At 37.9% G+C, this 20,936-nt stretch overlaps 1 protein-coding gene across 1 annotated transcript in view; it reads left to right on the plus strand.

Annotated features, from left to right (window-relative positions):
• Cap-D2 (CAP-D2 condensin subunit) overlaps positions 1–20,234 on the plus strand; it is a 98,420-nt gene extending 78,186 nt beyond the window's left edge. The window contains exons 23-28 of the mRNA XM_083135185.1: positions 2,615–2,747; positions 5,929–6,193; positions 8,468–8,588; positions 9,857–9,958; positions 17,736–17,828; positions 19,295–20,234. Coding sequence (XP_082991311.1) covers positions 2,615–2,747; positions 5,929–6,193; positions 8,468–8,588; positions 9,857–9,958; positions 17,736–17,828; positions 19,295–19,527 — 947 coding nt within the window. The 3' untranslated portion in view covers positions 19,528–20,234. The remainder of the gene's footprint in view (positions 1–2,614; positions 2,748–5,928; positions 6,194–8,467; positions 8,589–9,856; positions 9,959–17,735; positions 17,829–19,294) is intronic.
• The last annotated feature ends 702 nt before the right edge of the window (positions 20,235–20,936 follow it).

A 20,936-nucleotide genomic window follows, 5' to 3' on the forward strand; every position in this document is an offset into this window, starting at 1 on the left:
ACCTAATAGGAAGTTTTTAGGTAATTTTCATGAATTAATTCTATATTACCTATTGAAAATATATTTTCAGTAACTTTTATACAATATTATTATTTTTTTTAAAGAAATTGTTGCAGAAATTATTCATAAACGTGAGAAAATTTATGTAAAACGTAACATATATATATATATCTCCATGGAAAGAGGATGTATTGTATGTAGATTTTAGAAAAGAAAAATGTTTAATAGTAACACACGTAACAGCATATTTTCTAATGTATTTTCTAAACTACCAAAAAACAAACAAAAACGTCCTCTGGAGAAAATAATTTATATTCTAAGTCTTGGCTTCCTGCAAGTTTCAAAACAAAATTACTGCAACAGAAATCTGATCTGGTATAATCTGACTGTAGCTTGCAGTCAGAGAAACTACAAAATAGCATATCTAGCAAACATCACAGACACAATACTCGTGTTCGATCATCATTGTTTAGAATCTTTACACATGCCCAACGTAAAATTATAATATTTTCTTTAATTGATTCTGTATGACTCAAAGCAACAGAAAGTATGCCTTTTCCCGAACATTCTAGATAAAACCACAAAATTAATTGGATATTCACTCTCTCAATATAAAACTTATCATAGAGATCATTCTTCAGTGCAGGTATATATTATCGAAATTGCAGTTGCAATAGGCAGTACACTGGCCAATGTTAAAGACCAATTAAAGAGAGAATCTAAACATTTCCGACTAGGGATGGGACCGATTAATCGGTACTCTATCGGTATCAGCCGATATAGGCTTATCGGTAAAATTCCTGATTATTTTACCAATTCGATAAATATCTTATAATTTAGTGCAAAATTCTGCCATTTTGTAATTTTTGTGGATAATCTTCATGCCCTACTTTCTAAAAAGTAAATGTCTAAATATTCAACTGCACTGCAGTCACCTTGAAACACACATTTATTAAGGATATCAGTGAACATTTCAGGTTCTTCAAGGACGATTTCTAATTTTATATCGGATCAGTAGAATATCGGTTATCGGTATCTGTATTTTAGCGGTATTTAGCCAAAATTTCATATCCACCCATCCCTATTTCAGACACATTAAAAGAGATGAAGCTAAATCTGTTTTTTTCCAAACATATTATTGAAACAAAACATCCTACACTGGAAAACAATGGAGACTTTCTTATACGAGGGTGTACCCAAAAGAAACCAGATTTTTTTTTTAAAGCCAAGTGTTTTTCCCCCCCCTTTTTTTTTTTCAAACAACCTTATCACCTTCGAAGTACTCTCCATGACACTTAATACATTTGTCCAATCTGTGATTCCATTCTTAATTTTTTTTTTAAACTCATCTGTTGTGATGGCTGACAGCTCCTTCCTCGCGTTTTTCTTCACCTCTTCTACGTCGTCAAATCACTGTCCCTTCATGTCCCTCTTCATTCGGGGAAACAAAAAAAAGTCACGCGGAGCAAGATCAGGTGAGTAAGGTGCGTGGGGCAAGAGAGATGCTGGTTTTTTTTGCCAAAAACTTGCGCTCGGAGCTCTTCTTTCAAAGCACGGCATGTTTCCACTCGACACTCTTTTTCCTGCTCACTCTGATTACGAGGCACAAATTTCACAGTGACCCTTCTCATTCCCAAATCTTCCGTTAAAATTTGCTGAACCGACCTCCAAGATAGTCCAGATAACTTCCCCAGCTCTTCAATGGTCCGTCGTCGGTCTTTGAGCACAAGTTCACGAATTTTATCGACTTTTTCGTCCGTTCTGGATGTCCAGAATGGGGTTTGTCATCAATTGACATGTCACCTTTCTTGAGGCGAGAAAACAACTCCCCCATAGCGCTGCCCTTGTAAGCTGTGTTCAACATAACAACCGTTTCTGCGGGATTTTTCCCGAGCAGGAAACAAAATTTCACAGCCACACGCTGTTCTCTTACATCAGCCATCACAAAAAACGAGGTGTGAGCGAAACTTCTTTTACGAAAAAAAATCACCGTCACCAGAGACAACCTTCCCCGGGGAAGCCACTGGGTGCACTGAACTCACAAGGAGTTGCTCGACGCTTGCCTGGAGGAAAAATTCGTACTACGGAAGCTCTTCCCAGTGCAGCGTTATTCTGTTTTTTTTGGGGGGTATCCCCTCGTATGTGCTTAGAACAAGGTGGAAAGAGAAGTTAATGGGTGAAAAGAGCTTCTAGCAAAAAAATATTTCAAATTACATTGTGGAAACTTAATGATAACCCTGAGAGAGAGCCAAAAGTTCGGATCTAAGTTTCTAACATGTTTCGTGATGCTTCATTTAGTTCTCTGGCTACAAGGTAAGTCAGATTTTACTGTGATTGTTCCGCCACATGGTGTAAGATATGTTTTAAAAATCCAATCTTGCTTGTCAAGGTTACATTACAGTATCGTTTTTCTAGGGAACTCATTGCATATCAGTTGATTACAAATTCTAGCCATTTCCAAGTGCCGAAGGTTTTTTTTTTAATTTTATTTTTCAGTTTAGAAAATACATTATTTTCAGCTGGAAAAGTTCTAATTTTTGTGCACGATTTGTGTAATGTGTATACATGCTACTAGAAATGATCACAAAGTAAACTATTTTTCTCTACTTCACAGCTCTGTCCAGGCATTTCTTCACTGAATTGTCACAGAAAGGCAATGCTCTGTACAATGTTATGCCAGACATAATCTCAAGATTGTCTGATCCAGAAGCTGCAATCAAGGAAGAGGACTTCCAGACAATTCTCAAGTATTATTCCTAATGTTATTTAGCAATAATAGTAGTAATTCAATGTATGAAATGAAATGGAATTGCATTTAAGGCTTTTCTAGACCTTTGGCATACGAATGGGCGAATTTTTTCAAATTTTCCTCTCCATTCGAAAAACCTCTTGAATATTTCAAAATATGAAAAATTACATACTCTTAGAATTCCTTCCAGAGCACTGACGTGAATTTTCGTGTAGTTTTCTTTCACTGTTGTCTAGATATTATCAATAGTTTAATAGACTTACGTAATCACGAAACTATTGATAATATCTATTTGTTCTAGGAATTAATTCGTGCGGTTGTTATGCACACATTGAAGCTGTAGTTCAAACACAAAATACATAAATACCTTAAGAAAAATATTGTCCATCGCGAGCCACCACTTTCGCCCATCTGTCAGGCAAGTTACGGATTCCGTGGCGAAAGAAGTCCTCATCCTTTGAAGCGATCCAGTCAGAGACCCATTTTTCGATATCTTCTGAAGAAGTGAACCGCTGTCCAATCAAATCGTTATTCATGCAATCGAACAAGTAGTAGTCCGAAGGAGCAATGTCTGGTGAATACGGCGGGTCGGGTAAAACTTCCCATCCGACAGTTTCTAAATAGGTTTTGACCGGTTTTGCGACATGTGGGCGAGCGTTATCATGTTGAAAAATAAGTTTATCATGTCTGTTCTCCCATTCTGGTCGTTTCCTGGCCAGAGCTTGCTTCAAACGTATTAATTGTCGTCGATAACGTTCTCCATTAATAGTTTCACCCGGTTGCAGCAGCTCATAGTACACCACACCTTTGATATCCCACCATATGCACAGCATAACCTTTGCACAGTGAATATCTCGTTTCGGTTGTGATGGACCTGGTTCACCTGGCTTCACCCAGGCCTTTTTTCGTTTCGGGTTCTCGTAATGGATCCACTTCTCATCGCCAGTAACAATGCGATGCAAAAACCCCTTTCTTTTCTGTCTTTGAAGCAGCAATTCGCAAATGGTTTTTCGTCTTTCAACGTCTCTGTCTTTCAATTCATGTGGAACTCAATGTGACATCTTTTGAATAATTCCCATGGCTTTGAGGCGTTTGGAAACTGTTGTTTGATCAACGCCTAATGCTTCTGCAAGTTCTTCCTGCGTTTGACACGAATCCTGATCGAGCAATGCTCTCAATTCTTCGTCTTCAAATTTTTTTGGCTGTCCAGGTCGCTCTTGGTCTTCCAGGCCGAAATCACCACTTCTAAACTGTGCAAACCACTTCTGACACGTTCGCTCAGCTAGCGCATGGTCACCATACACTTCCACCAAAATACGATGACTTTCGGTAGCACTTTTCTGCATGTTAAAGTAATGAAGCAGAATACCCCGCAAAAATACTTTATCTGGCACGAACTGCGCCATGTTCAGTTGACTACAAAATGCTGTTGCTGACGTGTCAATCAACTGCCCTATACTACGAATGATGCGCGCTGACAGTAGTTTTCAACGCATGTGTGGATACACGGAACTGTGGGACGATACGCTCGTTACGCCATCTCTTGTCCAGGCGCACGAATTAATTCCTAGACCAAATAGACAACAGTGAAAGAAAACTACACGAAAATTCACGTTTTAGTTTAATAGACTTACGTAATCACGAAACTATTGATAATATCTAGACAACAGTGAAAGAAAACTACACGAAAATTCACGTCAATGCTCTAGAAGGAATTCTAAGAGTATGTAATTTTTTATATTTTGAAATATCTAAGAGGTTTTTCGAATGGAGAGGAAAGTTTGAAAAAATTCGCTCATTCGCATGCCGTAGGTCCAGCCGAGCCTTAATAGAACATGTTTTATCTAGCAGAACCAGTTTGAGATCAGCATGAAAGGATCAGTTAGGATCGGTAGAGGTATATTTCTTTTTTGATGGACACACAAAATGTGAAATAACACACTGTAATGTTCATTTTTCATGTTTTTAAAATGCGTAAGGCACTCTTTTTGCCATGTTTTTTCACAAAATAAAGTGCAAGTTGTTGACAAGAATAACGTCTCACGCAATTATCTCTTTATGTACAACATTTATTTACACTCCTACCCTTAGCTGTATATACAAATTTTTGAAACAAATCCAATATCAACTGCTCCCGGTTGCCTTTTGCTAACACAGAGAATTGCACTTATATAAAGACTTCACTCTACGAGCGCACTATTTACCATAGCACTAACCTACCCCCGCAGTTTATCACGCAGAGGTCCCTACGTCGTCCTAGTATTAAGTGTAGTACATCTTATTAGAGCTACAAGCGCACTATTTAGCATAGCACTAACTCGCCCCCGCAGTTTATCACACAAGAGGTCCCTACACGTACGGCCCTTACTCTCTGTGTGTATCGATGCATCCAAAAAACTGTCTTAATCCATTGACGGACAACCACTTTCTGCGATCTGAGAGCATAAGAGAGCCCGTAACAAGTCAGAACCGGTATTTATACCTCTGACAAATGACCTGCCCCCAACCACCGAGGCAAGATCCTATTGTTACCTTTCAAACGGGGAAGCTGTTGAGGGAACCCAACCGTTGACTTCCGCGACTACCAGGTAAAAAGCAACCTAGGCCAGAGCATGTACAAAGAAATACACTTTTATATACATACTTTCCAATTTCCAGCTGTGTGCGTAAAAACCACACAGCAAAATGCAAAATATACTCTTAAACACAAAATTTAGAGTTTATTTACTGATGCAATACTTTCTGAATTCTGAATTATCCTGAGAGTTACTCAAATATTGGAAAATTCATTAATTGTTCTAAACTAACAGTCTCTCCCAAAGATAACATATTCAAAAATAAAAGATACTATAAAATCTATTTATTTTCTTCTCAAAAACTGAAACAATATTTAAGGTGTGCCTTGAATTTTCGAAGAAATATGGTATGTAAACAGGAGACTGCAATTGGGTTTTGCTTAAAAAAAAAAAACTGCATTTTGACATTTACTTTAAAAACTTGGTATATTACTCGTGGTTATAAGTATAAAAGTAAGAACAATTTACAATATAACACTAAATAACAGCTATTATAGATATATTAATTTGGTAAAACCAGTTCTGTTCCTTGTTCGTAGTCTCCTTGTATAGATGTGTTCTCACAGATACCCTTTCTACATTAAGCATGTGCCACTTTTCTAGGTTCATCATGGCTTTGATCCAGAAGGACCGTCAACTGGAGCTGCTGGTGGAGAAGCTCTGCTTACGTTTCAGAGCAACCCAAGTTCAAAGGCAGTGGTGCGATCTGGCCTTCTGCTTGTCACTTATTACTTACACAGATCGAAGTCTTCGAAAGCTTCAAGAAAACATTTCTTGTTATGCTGATAAACTGCATGACCCACAGGTGTACGAGTGCTTTTCCTCAATTCTCACTGCAAGCAAGAAGCTAGCTAAAAATGACACAAAGGTATTTTTTACATTAATTGAAATAATTTTTCTTCTTGGTATCTTGGTTAGAAAATTAAATTCAGTATTATATAATAATGAGATGAAAGACATTTTTAGTTTTCCTATTTGTTGTTTAATTTATCAGCGAGGTTGAATTTGCAAATTTTTAAATTTATAATTTAATGAATAATAAGGATGTGAGGATGGATATTCAGCACAGTACAACATCGTTGATCCAGACCCTGATAAGCTGGACTTGGCTTAATCCAGAAAGAAAAGAGAAAAAAAAAGCAGAATGCAAGGTTTTAAATGTGGATAGAAGTCAACAAGAGAACTTCCCAAAGAAAAAATCAGTCAACCACTGATGAATTTCTGTTTCTCGCAGACTTTGTACTGTATAATGTATTTAGGCCTATGCCTTTTAAATACACCATGATAAACGTGTTTTGTTGCTATAAACGGAGTTTTAATACACTTTCTACTGTTCTTTTAGGTTATTTCCGTTAATCCGAACTTTCGTTAAACTGGTCAACTTATCCCCCATCAGTCCAGATTAACGAGTTTTTACTGTATCTTACTTTCAAAATATTGATTATAGAGGATGTGTTCCTATAGTTTTATGAAGTGTAATGAAAAGAAACTAATGTGTCGTGTGAAAATCAGAGGACCTCAACTAAATTGCAATGGAAATATGTGACTCTACTTTACTGGTAAGGAGAATAGCTCTGACTCCAAATGAAGCTCTTTGAAGGAAATAGATACACTACAGTCCCGTTTAACCGAATTTCCAGGTTGACTGAATTGCTAAAAGAAAGCTGTTACTTGTGCGCAACCGTGTTTTACGCAGGAACCCCAACGAAGCACTTTTGTCTTTGTTTTGGTCTAACAGTTAGTTATGAAAGAGTAAGTTTATTGTTACAATGCGTTGGCTGTATTCACCCACTCCCCCATCCCCGTCTTTTTAGCATGCATACTGTGCTGTATGGTCAAGGACAAGAGACGCCTGCCAGTTGAGATTTGTAATTCAGTTCGGTGCACATGAAATTTTGATGTTAGTGAGCGTTATACTGTACGTAGTGTCGTGGCATGGCGTTGTGTTCAGTGAGTGAATCTTTTAGTGATCGGCAGTGATTATGGTGGAAAAGAGAAAGCGAGTAGTTGTGACAAAGCAAAAGAAAATATCATTTTTTTTCACAAGCTGAATTAAACTTTACTGTTTTAGTCTTACAGCTTTTTGTACCAGAGCCTTAATGTTACTGTAATTCATGTTCTTGAGTTAAATGACTACGTATTATTGTAAGCTTTTTGTTTATGCCTACATGCTGAAATACAGATGTACTGTATATCAAAATACTGTACAGTACTGTACGTATATCAAAAAAACCTTTATTCCGGTTTAACTGAATTTTCGTTCAACCGAAGCACCATCGGTCTCATCAAATTTGGTTAAACGGGACTGTAGTGTACGTTAAAAAAAAACTGAACACTGCATTTTTGGAGTTACGTTCCTCTGGTGCTCACATGATATTGTTTTTTTGAAACTTCATTATCTTGTAATGGTTTCAGATCTCATAATGTTATTTTTCCTTTAAACATAACTTTCTGTACCAGTGTACAATATATGCGGGTTATAATAATGCAGGAACAGCTTCTTCTTTTTTTTTTTTTTTTTTTTTTTGGTTAAATGATCATTTATTTTGGAATCTATTCTAAAAAATATTGACAAGTACATTCCAGTTGGTAAATTTCCTGCTTTGTCACATACATCAATAATGATGAGTATTAAAAAGCATCCCTTCCCCCTACCCCATGTGTTTTAAAATACAATATGCCATTATTGTGTATTCATTTCAAATTTTTCTGCTATTTTTTTTACAGAAATTATCTTAAAAAAGACAATACTGGTTATAAAAGTAATATTGAAAATTCTAGGTGTTTTCTGATAACCATGATGAACATATGTCAGTTAGATTCTGTAATCTGTACAAAATAAAAATACCTTGAATTCAACGGAAGTCTTGCTTGGCAAGAATAAAGAAAAATAGAAGTTAAAATCTTCAAGTGTATCTGTTGGGGAAGACAGCTGAAGTTACAGTGTCATCTCTTCTCTTGACTGGATTTTGTGTAATTTTTCCTATTTCTGAAGAAAATGTCTGTTCATCCAAGGTTGAAGTGTCAAATTGAAGATTTTTTCTACCACGTGTTATTGCTGTTGTGTCCCAATTAGTTTGTTCCTTCCACACTACAAGCATAAGCTGGATCTTTACATTGTTTCCTGAATTTCTCTTTCCAGCTGATAATAACTGAACTTGAGACGAAGATAGAAGAATTCAAGAAGAAAGGAACTGAGGAGGAGAATGTTGCACAGAAAGCTTCTCAGGCAGTGAAGAAGAAGAATGCTGCAAAAACTCCAGGTTAATTTCATAATGTCATAATTATAGCCTGGAAATTCAGGCTTTTATTATTGTTCAAATAGGCAGACCAAAAGGCATTTATAATGTGGAAAATAGGCACCCAAAAAAAAAAAAATGGCAAATCCCAATGTTTGACCTGTAGGGTTTACAGTCAGAGGTGAAGATTGGGAAAGTTGGTACAAAATGACATCCTTTAACCAGTCATGTCCCTGTAAATAGCTGTGGGATTCAAGGTGGTAATTTGAGATGAGGGCTAGCGTGATAAAGTGCCAATCATGGCTGGTATGTGTGTGTCTGATATCAGGGATGTCAGTGGATGATTGCTAACTTGGTGGGTAAAACCAAAGTGTTTGGGTGGAAGAGAGTATTATTTCATCTTGAAGTAAGAGCTGTGGCTGTTTATCCTAGGTAAGTTACCACAGTTTCTTTGGGCAGAGGATAAGATGGAATCAAGATTAGGAGACGTGATGAGGATTTGGCAGGTTTTTCACCTTGGATGGTTGCATCTTTCTGTGGGAATGATGGAGTGTTTGGACTCCAAGGCCGTGTCCAAATTGGGAAGTGCTCCATCGTTCTTTCCCATCACTTTCCTGTACTGTCCAAGTTGTCCGAATCTACATGACGTGTTGCAGTACGGTTGCCATTTTTCCTGCTAGGTGTCAACTCGAACATCACCCGTTATGCTCTGTGGTGCAGGCATGCAGTACGGGAGCAGAAGGCAGATGCCAACCAAACATCACAATGACTTCAACTTATTTACTACTTGTATCAAAAATGTGGCATGTGATTTCTTTTCCAATTTTCCTACATAAAATGTTATCAATAAAATGTTCAAGTAGCATTGAGTTTTACATCGTCTATTCAGTAAACTATACCTCTGCAAAGTGAAAGTTGGAATATGGCTGCCGAGCATAGGGCTACAATGAGTTGAAGCGTGCACTTGTTGCACCTTCCATCACTTCCCTCCTTCTCCACCTATATCGCAGATTTGGGCGATAGGTGGAATCTGCAGGCAGAACGGTGCTCTACGCAACAGCAGCTGCCAATTCGGACATGGCCCAAGAATGTTTTTCAAAAGGGGGGGGACACTTGAAACCTGCACTGAGTGTGTCCAGAAAATTTTCTCTGGTGTCAGAGTTGCTATGTTTAAAATACTTACATTTTAGTATTCTCAGTTTCTTTCTTGTTTTAAGGTTCTATTACGAAGGACGTTTCTTATTCAACTGTATTTTTGAGACAAATTTTCATTTTAAAATTTTATATTTTAGGTAAAAAGCAGCCTGCTCGTCGTACGCAGAGATATAAGTTAACTTCATCATCTGAAAGTGATTCCGAGGAAGAGACTGACGGAAATGATGAGGATGAAAAGGGTAAGGTTGTTGTTAGTCATCATTTAATTCATTAAAATTGTCATTTAGTCTTTGTTTTATCTCTCATGGCATTTGAAAGTTTTGCATAAATCTTTTCTGATGTTTTCTGTGATATTTGAAACAGCATTGTTCCTTATTATTATACATCAAGATGCAAAGAGAAGAATGTACAGTTTCATGTTTTTCCTAACTATAAAAAAAGCTTGCATATAAAGAAAATGATATATAACTAAAATCCTTCCTTCATTAAAAACTTACCTAATTATAATAACATTCCCGCACCTTGGCCTTGCTGTGCGTAGTGCTTTGGGCTCTGTCTACGGAATGTGTGCAGTTTCGAGTCTCCTGAGGGAAGCGTAACATCTCTTCCCCTGAGATTGCAGCCAGTGTACGGAAGTGGTGGCCACCCACCATCGTGAGGAAGTTTGGAAGCTAGAAATGAGTAGCATAACCCGGTCATGGAAACCTACAACAATAACGGGGTTCGTCGTGCTGACCACACATTACCCCATAACTGGTTGGATGATCTTTCACCTTGGCAGGTGGGAGAGGCGCCAGTAGGTAGGCCCTGGCCCTCACAGGCTGTTGCATCACGGGTTATTAAATTATCGTAACATATTCATGAGATTGTTACTGAATCAACTTTTCAATCAATTCTTAATGAGCCCAACAGGCTCATATTGAGTATCAAGTACTATATCTTTCATTTTTTCTTTGCCTTTGAAGTTTTGTTTCAGGAAACCATGCATATCCCTTGCTTAAAGTTTTCATTTGATTTTTGCTGGAATATTAATAAAATATCTGTTTAGACCAGAAGTTGTCAAGCTTTGAGTCTGCAACCCTTTTCACTTGTTACATTTTCTGTCGGATACACCTGTATATAATTGCCCAAATGTGATTTAGTGGTACTTTTAAAATAAAATAAATTACAATGCTCACTTGTATTGTGTTTTCAATGTAACAATACAAAATCAGAATAAAAGTACAAGAATGTATAATAAGGGGGGGTATGGGATGAGCATCATGTACTCATATTGAAAATTTAGAGTATTAATTATAATTAGACGTAAGCAAATTACTAACTAACTAACTCATAAGCACGTTAGAGTATATGCATGTTGCATATCATGGTACACTATCAGTTCAGGTCAGTAGCAGCTGCTGCCTATTCGCACACACGCATGTGCACACCCAAATAAATGCGCAATACAATTAATTTTTATTATATTTATTCATTGGACGTCATTTCTTCAAAATATCAAATGTTCCTGGGCCACATCACCTTCCATTTACTTCCTTCAAATGAGGTTCACATGAGCAAAATTGCAAAGTGCACACCTCCGTGATGCTGTTTTCAACAGCGAGTAGAGAAAACAGAAAGGCTCTTATGGTTTGGATCAGTGGGCTTTCAGACTCGCTTCGCACAGAGAATTGAGACTAGTACTTACAGGCATGTGCTGACTTCCCTCTTCGTCATGTAGTGTTGCAAACTTTTCATTCCATACCGTGTGACGGGGTCAAGAGCAATCCACACATCATTGCAAATTGAGGGATTTTTTTTAGAAAGGGAAATTTAGAAACATCTCTCTCACCTCACGCTGTTCCGAGCTTAGCATTAAAATCCGAGTGAGAAATGGGGGGGGGGGTAGGAAGGGGAGGGTGAGTTGTAAACAAAATGTTGCATTGCAACAATGAGCTAACTGCCTTTGCTTTGTATAAAGAAAAATGTATTAGACGACAAATTTCTGCGAGGCAGGAAGAATGTTGTAAAACAAGAACTTAGAAACAGAAGTTTGATGTTTTGCAGTCAATGGTGGAAAAAGAGCAGAGAGAGATTATTGTTTCAGTCCGTTTTTTGAGAGTGGGATCAACAGGTTGCAAATATAATAGAGCTTTGATATATGCTTATTCGTGGCGTGTAGTGACGAGCGTATTCAACGATGCAAGGCCAAATGCTATGAGTGGAATACAGTGATACAGGTGCTGGAAAAATACTTTTAAAAATGTCTGCAATTTGAATTAATCCCATTCATAATGTCGTAAGAATTGGTGTCATTTAGACACACACACTTGTATTTGGAAGTTCAAAGAAAATTTTAAATAATCAGAGTTTAATCTTGTATTTTTGTCATAGAACAGTCAATCCAATTCATTATTCAGTGCGTATGAGAATCTGTAACTTGTACTACGTATATGTCACTGACTTGAGGTAAGTTTTGCAAAGAACTAGTTGCATTTGATTAGGGTTTCGAGGATCCTCATGACAATGACTAAATTTAATAAAATACGTTAAAAATGGTAATTAACTGAAATGTATGTTGAAATGTTTATGGCATTATACGTGGGTTTCTCATGCAACATATTTGTATTGAAGAAAGATAATATCCATTATGAAAATATGATAATTACACAGAATACTGGCAATAATATTATCCCTTACAAGCCATAGCAGTTTATCGGTACAGTTGTTGTGAGTGATTTTTTCAGGTCATCGTCGAATGCTGAATTTTCTACAGGTCACGAGAGAGACCAAACAACACATCTTCTCTCGTCATTTATTAAATAAATCACTGATGTATTTATATTTATAATTTTTCATGAAATATAACTGCTAGTGTCTCATTAGTGAAAGGTGCATCAAAACTTGGATTGCCGATACAATTATCAGAAACGGGTGAGAGAAATGGGGTGAGGGTAACAACACTTCTTCTGAATGCGAGGCTGAGGTGCACATCCATAGACCTAATCCAAGCGTCAGGTTAACTTTGCATCAGGTTTTTGCATATGTAGATCCAAACGCACACGCAGAATATAGTTCCACTGAGACGGGTTCTATTCTGACATAACTGCATACTTGCAAGAAAACAGATATTTAATTTGTAAAATACAGACAAAATAATACATCCATTAGCAGGTGTGGACTTGATTGGTTGCAATCACTGTGCAGACAAACTTTGATCTGCAGATTCGCCAACTGGAGTTTGTATTGTGCTGAGGAATCGCTGAAACCCAAGTGCAAGTCGGGCAAGACTGAGTACGTTGCAGAGTGCGTGGAATCCGTGATACCAGTGTTGCACATCCCACTATTTTAACGCTATGTTTATTGTGATTAATAATCGTGCTATACAGCGGTAGAATGGCTGAATCAAGGTCTCCTGTTCAGCGAGTGTTATTGTGGGCTTCATCTGAATGCAAAAGCTCTTCATATCAAGCAAGTTGTTTAAAATGCATAATCCTCCTTACGGAAACAAGATCAAAGTAAAACAGGGCATGAGGTGATTTGCCGTCAATGTGCGCATGAACTGTATCCCAGGTGTTGAATGATTTGCGGTTTGAGTTTAGGAAGAGGAAATGATTGTTTGTTGTTTGATGACAAAAGAATGTCCGCAGTATTAAAAGATATACCTGTGAGAAGAAACATGTTTATTATTTAGACCAGACGTGCTTTAACTTGGTCAGGGGAGGGGCGGGGCATACATTGATTTTTTTTTATATACCTTCGTGCAAAACCACCACCAGGGGCTGAAGAAACCGACGAGAGAGGGGAAGGGGGAGGCTTATTGTTTCGCCCACTGGCGGCAATGAAGTCTTTGTTGAAAGCGTATATTTACTGTTCCGTGCAAAGAAAGGGAAGGATGATTCGCAAGAAATGGACAGACCAAGATTTGAATCCTGGTTAATGAAGTGATTCATAAATTGAAACCAGAGTAATAGCAGCAGATAATGCACCTGATTGTATATATCACCAATAACAAATCATGCTTATTTTTGCTGGTATAACTTGAAGTGTGTGTGTCTTGCAGTAACCAAGTTTTTCATAAATGTATTTTTTTATAAACCAAAAACATTAATTTGTCATTAAATCCATGAGGGCTTATCGTTGTTTACTTATATCTTTGTTTATTTTAATTTTTGCGGGCTTGAAATATACACACATGCTCATGGGTGTCTGGAAGGAGGGGCAAGGGGGGCCATGGCCCCCCCTGGAAAATGAACTTATGTATTTCACACATATAATTTCATTTTAGCTACAATCATATGTGTTAATTATTGCATTAACCATAAATTCAAATTTAAGCAATGTTTGTTTTAGGGAACTACACTCTTTTGGGGAAAAATGTGACTTGTTTGCCCCCCCCCCTGGAAAAAATACCTTCCTTGCCCCTCCCCGAAAAAATCCTGCGGACGTCCATGCACATGGTCTCATGTTTTGAAGATATTTCGCATTTATATTCAGTAATGACACATTTTTAAAATAATTTATGCGCCGAAAGTACTTCTAAAATGTTATGTTTCAGGAGACAGAAAGAAACAAAAATACATTCCGCTTGACATGCATTCGGGTTTTGATGTGTTGTGCGGTTGGCAATACTGTGGATTTTCTCAGTGTCTGCGATGTAAGCAGCTTGGCAGTTGAGGCAAGACTGGCACGGAAGATTTTGAGTTCAGTTCTCGCGCGGATTGATGCATAAAACCTGCTACAAACTTAGCCTGATGCACGGCTTAGACTACCAGTCGCCATTGGTTTAGGTGTCCTTACAGCCTCTCCAGCCTCTGTGGCAGAGTGGTTAGCTGCTACTGTGCAGGTTCAAATCCCAGCCTGGGCATGTATGTTCTTTGCAAGTGCCCCTTCATCAATTTCATCATTCATCCTCATCTTTGCAATTATCCAAAAGTGGGAGAAAAGCGAATACGAAGCAAATCAATCAAAAACCTCACAGCTGCAATGCTCACTTTGAAAAATTCAATGATTTACACTTTTGCAGAGCTGCCATCATTGTTTTTTTTTTTCGTGTATTTGTTTTCTTTAAGTGCAACATATAATGCTAATTATAAAACTAATCGCATAATAGGAAATATTTTTGTGTTACTTTTTACGTGAAAAATGACATTAGATGTTTGTGTGGGGGGAGTTGTTTACGAGGAGCATGCCGAAAGTTTTTAGCAGCGCAATAATGTAACATCGCAGCAACTGTGCATGTGTTGCATTTGACAGCCTGATGTTTATTGACCTTGAGCAAACAATGGCTAGAGTGAGTGAGCGATAGTGGGTTGAGAGGTAAGAGCGATAAAGCAGCATGCATCGTCCATTGTTGTTGTTAGTCATGGAGCTGTCAAGACGTGACTTTCGTGCCATGATTTTGTTTGATTAAAAAGAAAGGCTTAACTGCCGAGCAGTGCATTGAAAGTTTAGTGAATACTTTAGGGGAATCTGCCCCTTCACGAGCCAGTGTTGGAAATTGGTTTCGAGAATTTAAAAGGGGCCGTGTGTCACTTGAAAATGAACCTCGTACCGGACGGCCTAACACTGCAGTGACACCCGAAAACATCAAAGCTGTGAGGCAAATGGTGAAAGATGATCCCCATGTTTTTTTTTTTTGGGGGGGGGGTGATAGAAACGACTCTTAACATTGGGGCAACAGCAGCACAGACAATTTTCCATGAACACTTGGGTCTCAGGAAAAGGTGTTCTCGCTGGGTCCCACATTCACTCATGGAAATGGAAAAAGCAGGGGAGGGTGGAGTGGTGTGAATTTATGTTGGAGAAATTCAACCAAGGTGCAAGTCATGATGTTTGCAACATCGTCATGGGTGACAAAACGTGGATTTACCATTACGATCCACTTACAAAGCAGCAGTCGCAGGTGTGGTGCTTCGAGAATGAGGAACCCCTAGCAAAAGTGAAGAGAGCTCTAAGTGTTGGAAAGAAAATTGTGGCATCTTTTTTCTCACGGAAGAGACATGTTGCGATAGTTGCACTTGAAAATCAGCGCACAGTGAATTCTGAGTGGTACTCAACAGTTTGCCTTCCCAATGTAATCACAAAATGGGAGGCCCAACACCCAAGATCAAAACTTGGTCCTCTGCTGCTGCATCATGACAATGCAAGTTCCCACAGTGCTTCAAGAACCGTAGACTTTTTGAGCCGCGAAGGAGTCAGAGTGTTGCCACATCTACCCTATTTGCTGGACCTGGCCTTGTGCGATTTCTTTGTGTTCCCCAAAGTGAAGGAACAGTTGTGTGGACGTCACTTTTCATCTGATGATGACGTCATTGCTGCTTATTTGGAGGCTGTGAACAACATTGCCGAAAGTGTGTGGATTGAACAATTTTCTAAGTGGTTTCAAAGGATGCAAAAGTGTATTCGTGTCCATGGAGAGTACTTTGAAATTGTGTAAATGTCTGGTTTCAGTTGGATGATTTTTGTGGGTAGAGCTAAAAACTTTTGGCATTCCCCTCGTGTAAGTTGTTTTTTCGGTGCCTGACTGAAGTCTGTGTTCAATTTCCTGTGTGGGTGATTTTAAGTGGTAATTTTTCCATCAGTGCTCCTGCATGAAGCTGCTCTTGGGTTCACTCAGACTCAATCAATGAGCACCTGGATACTAAATCCAGCTGGAGTATGATGCTGATCTCATTAACTTCAAAACTAGCCGATTTGTGGAGGTGATATGGTCAGCTCCATGCTCCAGCTAATCCTTCCCTGGGTTCCCCAGACATTAATTTCACTTCAAAGAAATGTTAACGATGTTATTGAAGGCAATAAAAATATATCATGGAAAGTTCACCTGTCTGAGATAACTAGGGATGATAGTGAAAGCACTTAATGTGAAAATTTCAGTATCAACCAAATTATAGCCTTGATGCATGTCATCATAGTAGTTTTCTGTGTATAAATATTATTTATCAAAATCTTGAAGAATCATCTCAAAAGTTTTCCTTTCCATTCATACAATGCCTCCATATTGCATGTGGAATTAATAAATATGCAATTAATATTGTATACCAGGCGTAGAAAAATACAGGTTGACCAGTTGCCATGGCAACAATTCAGTTCTATTTTTTTTCTTTTAATGTTTCGGGTTCACTTATTGAAATTTCTATTACATTTTTTTTTAATAACGAGTACACTATGTGTTTTTAATGTTTGTGTGTTTTCTGTATCATTAAATCAGAATAAACGTGCCACTATAAATTTTTTGCACTATTCCTAGCCAATTTTAAAATTGGCAGTAAGAATTAATTACTTTTTATCCATTCTTGCATTAATTAATAAATTAAATGCTTTAAGAAACACCATTTTTTTAAAAAAAAGTATTTTCAGGGGATTTCCCCCTCCATATATACGCCGAATGTGCATAAATTATATATTGTCTGATTCTGTGATTCATTATGCGTACAACGGTATATCGTTCATATCTCTGAGCTAAAGTCATTTCAAGGTACTGCTGCATTTTGAAGCTTGAATCAGTGGCGTGCCGACCATTCCTTTTGGGGGTACAACTCAAGTTACATTGGTCATATGATAATAATGCAAATATTTTTGTGTTCCTTACATGTCAGCGATCATTTCCATGTGCATGTCGACACTGTCATGTACTTTTTTCTTGAGGGGAGGGTGGGGGAACCAAATTTTTTTTTCCGAAATTTTGGAATTTTGAGAGTTAGCCCCTCCCCCACCACATATATGCCGAATTTGCATAAATTTCATATAGTCTGAATCTCTGGTTCATTCCGCGTACAACGGTATATCACTCAGCTCTCTAGGGCAATTAGTCTCCGATCTACACTCATTTAATTGATACACTGCATTTTGCTCAAAATCGGCTCTGAACCGAGAGGCTTACCAGTGAAAATGGCCTTGGGACTCAAAAGGTTAATTATTTTTAATTTTGTTTAAACCTGTTGTGCACTAAATTGTTTTGTTACTTTTTTTGTGTGTTTTAACAGTATTTCTACATAAATTTATCTGCAAGTTCTTAATTTGTTTTCATTCCAGAAAATATCCCAAATGAAACACCAAGAAACGCCAGGAGGGAGGCAGGAAATAGATTGCTCAGTATTGCATCTGCAGACAACAGCTCTCAGTCGGGTAAGTAAAAAGCCCAATTTTACGTTCCTCGGTTTTACATTTTCCCGCATTTTAAGTTTTTTCAGCGTGGTCCCCTGAAAAACGTAAAATGTAGGTTCCACTGTATCAGGATATGTGGTGAGAAGAGGAAAGATCCAGTGCAGTGGAACCTTGATTATAAGTCCCAGCCTGTGCATGCTGGCTTGGCATTTGTTATGCCAAAGCTACATAAAATAAGAAAAATATAAACAAATGTTAATTTTTTTTCCTATCCTTGAAAAACATATGTATAAAGGTTGGTTTCACTTTCTGCATATATGTATAATAAAGATTGAATCTTTATTCATGTTGTATGGTGATTTTTTCAACAATTTTATGTTCTTTCCACTTTGTAAATATGCAGTACTCAAAAGTAAAGCTCCCAAACTGCTGGAACCAAGATTTCCTGAAACATTTAATTCAATGACCAATTTGAGGTAGTACTTCTCCATGAATTATGTAGGTAAATATATGAGGATCATTTAAGAAAAGTGATTACATGCTCATTTCTATCTACTTATATTATTATGGAGGACAAAGTTACTGCATTCCTTCTTAATAGTCTCCGGCTGAGTATAGCACATGTTGTCGCATTTCTGGCACTTTTCTCACATTGTCAGTGCAGTCGTTTTCCATATATCATTGAGGGATCCCTAAGGCCTGCACTATGCCATTGATGGTCTTGAAGCAACGTCCCCGTACAGGATCTTTTAGCTTCCGAAACAATTTTTTGTCTCAAGAATTCATGTCATGTCCTGACTATACAGGGGATGCTCTAGCACTTTCCAATCCCACCACTTGAGCAGTTACCACACTAAAATTCCAACATCGCACCTTGAGTTGTGGTGCAGCACAATCGGATGTCTCGCCAGAAATGTTGTTTGTTTCTGACGAATAACTGATTGAAGGTGATTCTCCTAGAAGTTGATGTAATACTAACTGTTCACGGTAACTCCCTTCAGTACTGCGTGACAATGGAGAATGACCTCATAGTCATAATTAACTCTGATACACTTACTATTCATTTTTCAGCGGTCGATTTCGCCACTCGTCTGGTGACTTTGTCAGGCAACAAGAAGCATCGCCTTGAAGTTGCTGGGTGCTTTGTGGAATCTTTGGCAAATCAGTATGGTGAACACTGTTGGAAGTGTCTCATCACCACAAGCTTGCACAAGTTCTCTGTGACACTTAACAGCATTTCTTCCACGTTCAACTTGAATTTTGATGAACACAATTTGTTCTCTTCATGAGAACCTTGTTTTAGAGCGTACTACTCAAGGCTGCAAGTCGGCAGCACTGTCGGCCATATTTGTAAGAATATTCTTAGATTGTGTTTAAGCTGGTAATTAGTAGTTCCGTTCACATTTCTCTCTCAGTGTTAATGTGCATTTTGCATATCCTGAATCAGCATTTTTGCTTAAAAAGAATCTTTCTCTACTTTTCTTTAGACAAGAAAGACACTGAGAGTTCGGAGCCAGCGACATCTCCTGTAAAGAAGAAACTAAGAAGAGGAGACAGAAGTAAACTTGGAACTCCAGCACCACCTTCTTCCAATAGAAAAAACAGGTTGGCATCTGGGAAAGGAAGTGTTGAAACTCCTGCTTCGGTGAGAAGTACAAGGTCATCAAGAATGGTGACTCCCGCATCAGCAAGAAGCTGTAGGTCATCAAGACGGAAATAATTGTGCAGCTCAATAAATTATATGTATGTGTTTATACAAGATTTTAATAGGAAAATGTGTGTGTGTGTGTGTGTATTAGCAAATATGAATCATATAGGAATTATTATAGAGAAGGCTTTGTTTATCATGAATTATTTTTATCAGCTGTGTAGCCACATGTTGTCAGATTGTTAATAACAACTTCAAGACTTTTTTTTAACCTACCAATCTCCCAGTGTGTATTTGTTATCTGAGATGAAAACAATATTGTTTTACTCGTCAAGGTCACTGTGAATTGTCCAAACGTAGTAGCTTTGAAGATTGCAGAGTAAAAAAAATGAAACTTTTAATTTCTTGTATTGTAGTAATAATTTGGGAGTTTTGTCCACTGTCTTGGTTTTTAAAGTTATTACATCAACAGGGACTCACTTGTCTATTAGTACATCAAGATTTCGTACTAACATGTATCATGTATTTTATATGACAATCACAGTTTTCACATTTAATGCCTGATGATTCTGTGGATGTAAACAGTGTTGGTGAGAATAATTATTGAAAGTACAAGAATATATACAATTAAAGAACCTGCTAGATTGTATCTTTGTAAAACATTTAATCAAACATTGTATTTCCTTGACATTTCTATTTCTATGTGAATATATTTACAAAATTTTAGTAACTTAGTGGTCGTGAAAGGAATATATTTTGTATTAAATTGTTGTTCTTTATTTTCTATCTTTTTCATTTTTTTGTGATTCAACTGATATACAGATGTTGATCCGGTTATATCCGACCGATATGCCAAGTGTATTTACCCTATGAAAAGCCATGCTGCCACTAGGACTATCGCCCGACATCACAATTTTCACTGCAACTAAGTTGGAGCACATGCATAGGAATTCCATCCCATTCCTCCTTACAGGCTTTCCATAGCCAGTGCGGGGGTGGCGATATTGTAGACGTTGTTTTAGCAGTCCAAATGCACACAAATCCATTCGACTGGCATTAGGGCTTTTGACAGGAATGTCATGAAAGGGAATAACACGGATTCCTGTTTCCTGCTCCATGTTCTGATAAAACCGGAGGAATGATCTAGCAGTGTGGCTGGACGCTTTGTCCATATGGATCAGCACCTGATTCTTGTTGGCTCCGTACAAACTAGGGATGTCTGTCCGATAAATTGGGGCCATAATGGATTCCTGGAAGTAGGCAGCATTCACCTTTATGTTTTTCTCCACCTTACATATCTCCAACTTCCCCTCGTAACCGTATCTGGCGACAATCATGATTCCCTGCAGGAAACTTTGTCGGCACTGACAGTAAATCTCGTTATGTCCCTTGCCAGAGGTGTCACGGTTACCATTACAAGTGAGATAAATGTAGGCCTCATCCAATATGTGACAACTGTCTTCCAGTTAGACCCTGCCAAG

Source organism: Lepisma saccharinum, chromosome 14, assembly GCF_977018435.1.
Source record: "Lepisma saccharinum chromosome 14, izLepSacc3.1, whole genome shotgun sequence".
Taxonomy (NCBI): Eukaryota; Metazoa; Arthropoda; class Insecta; order Zygentoma; family Lepismatidae; genus Lepisma; species Lepisma saccharinum.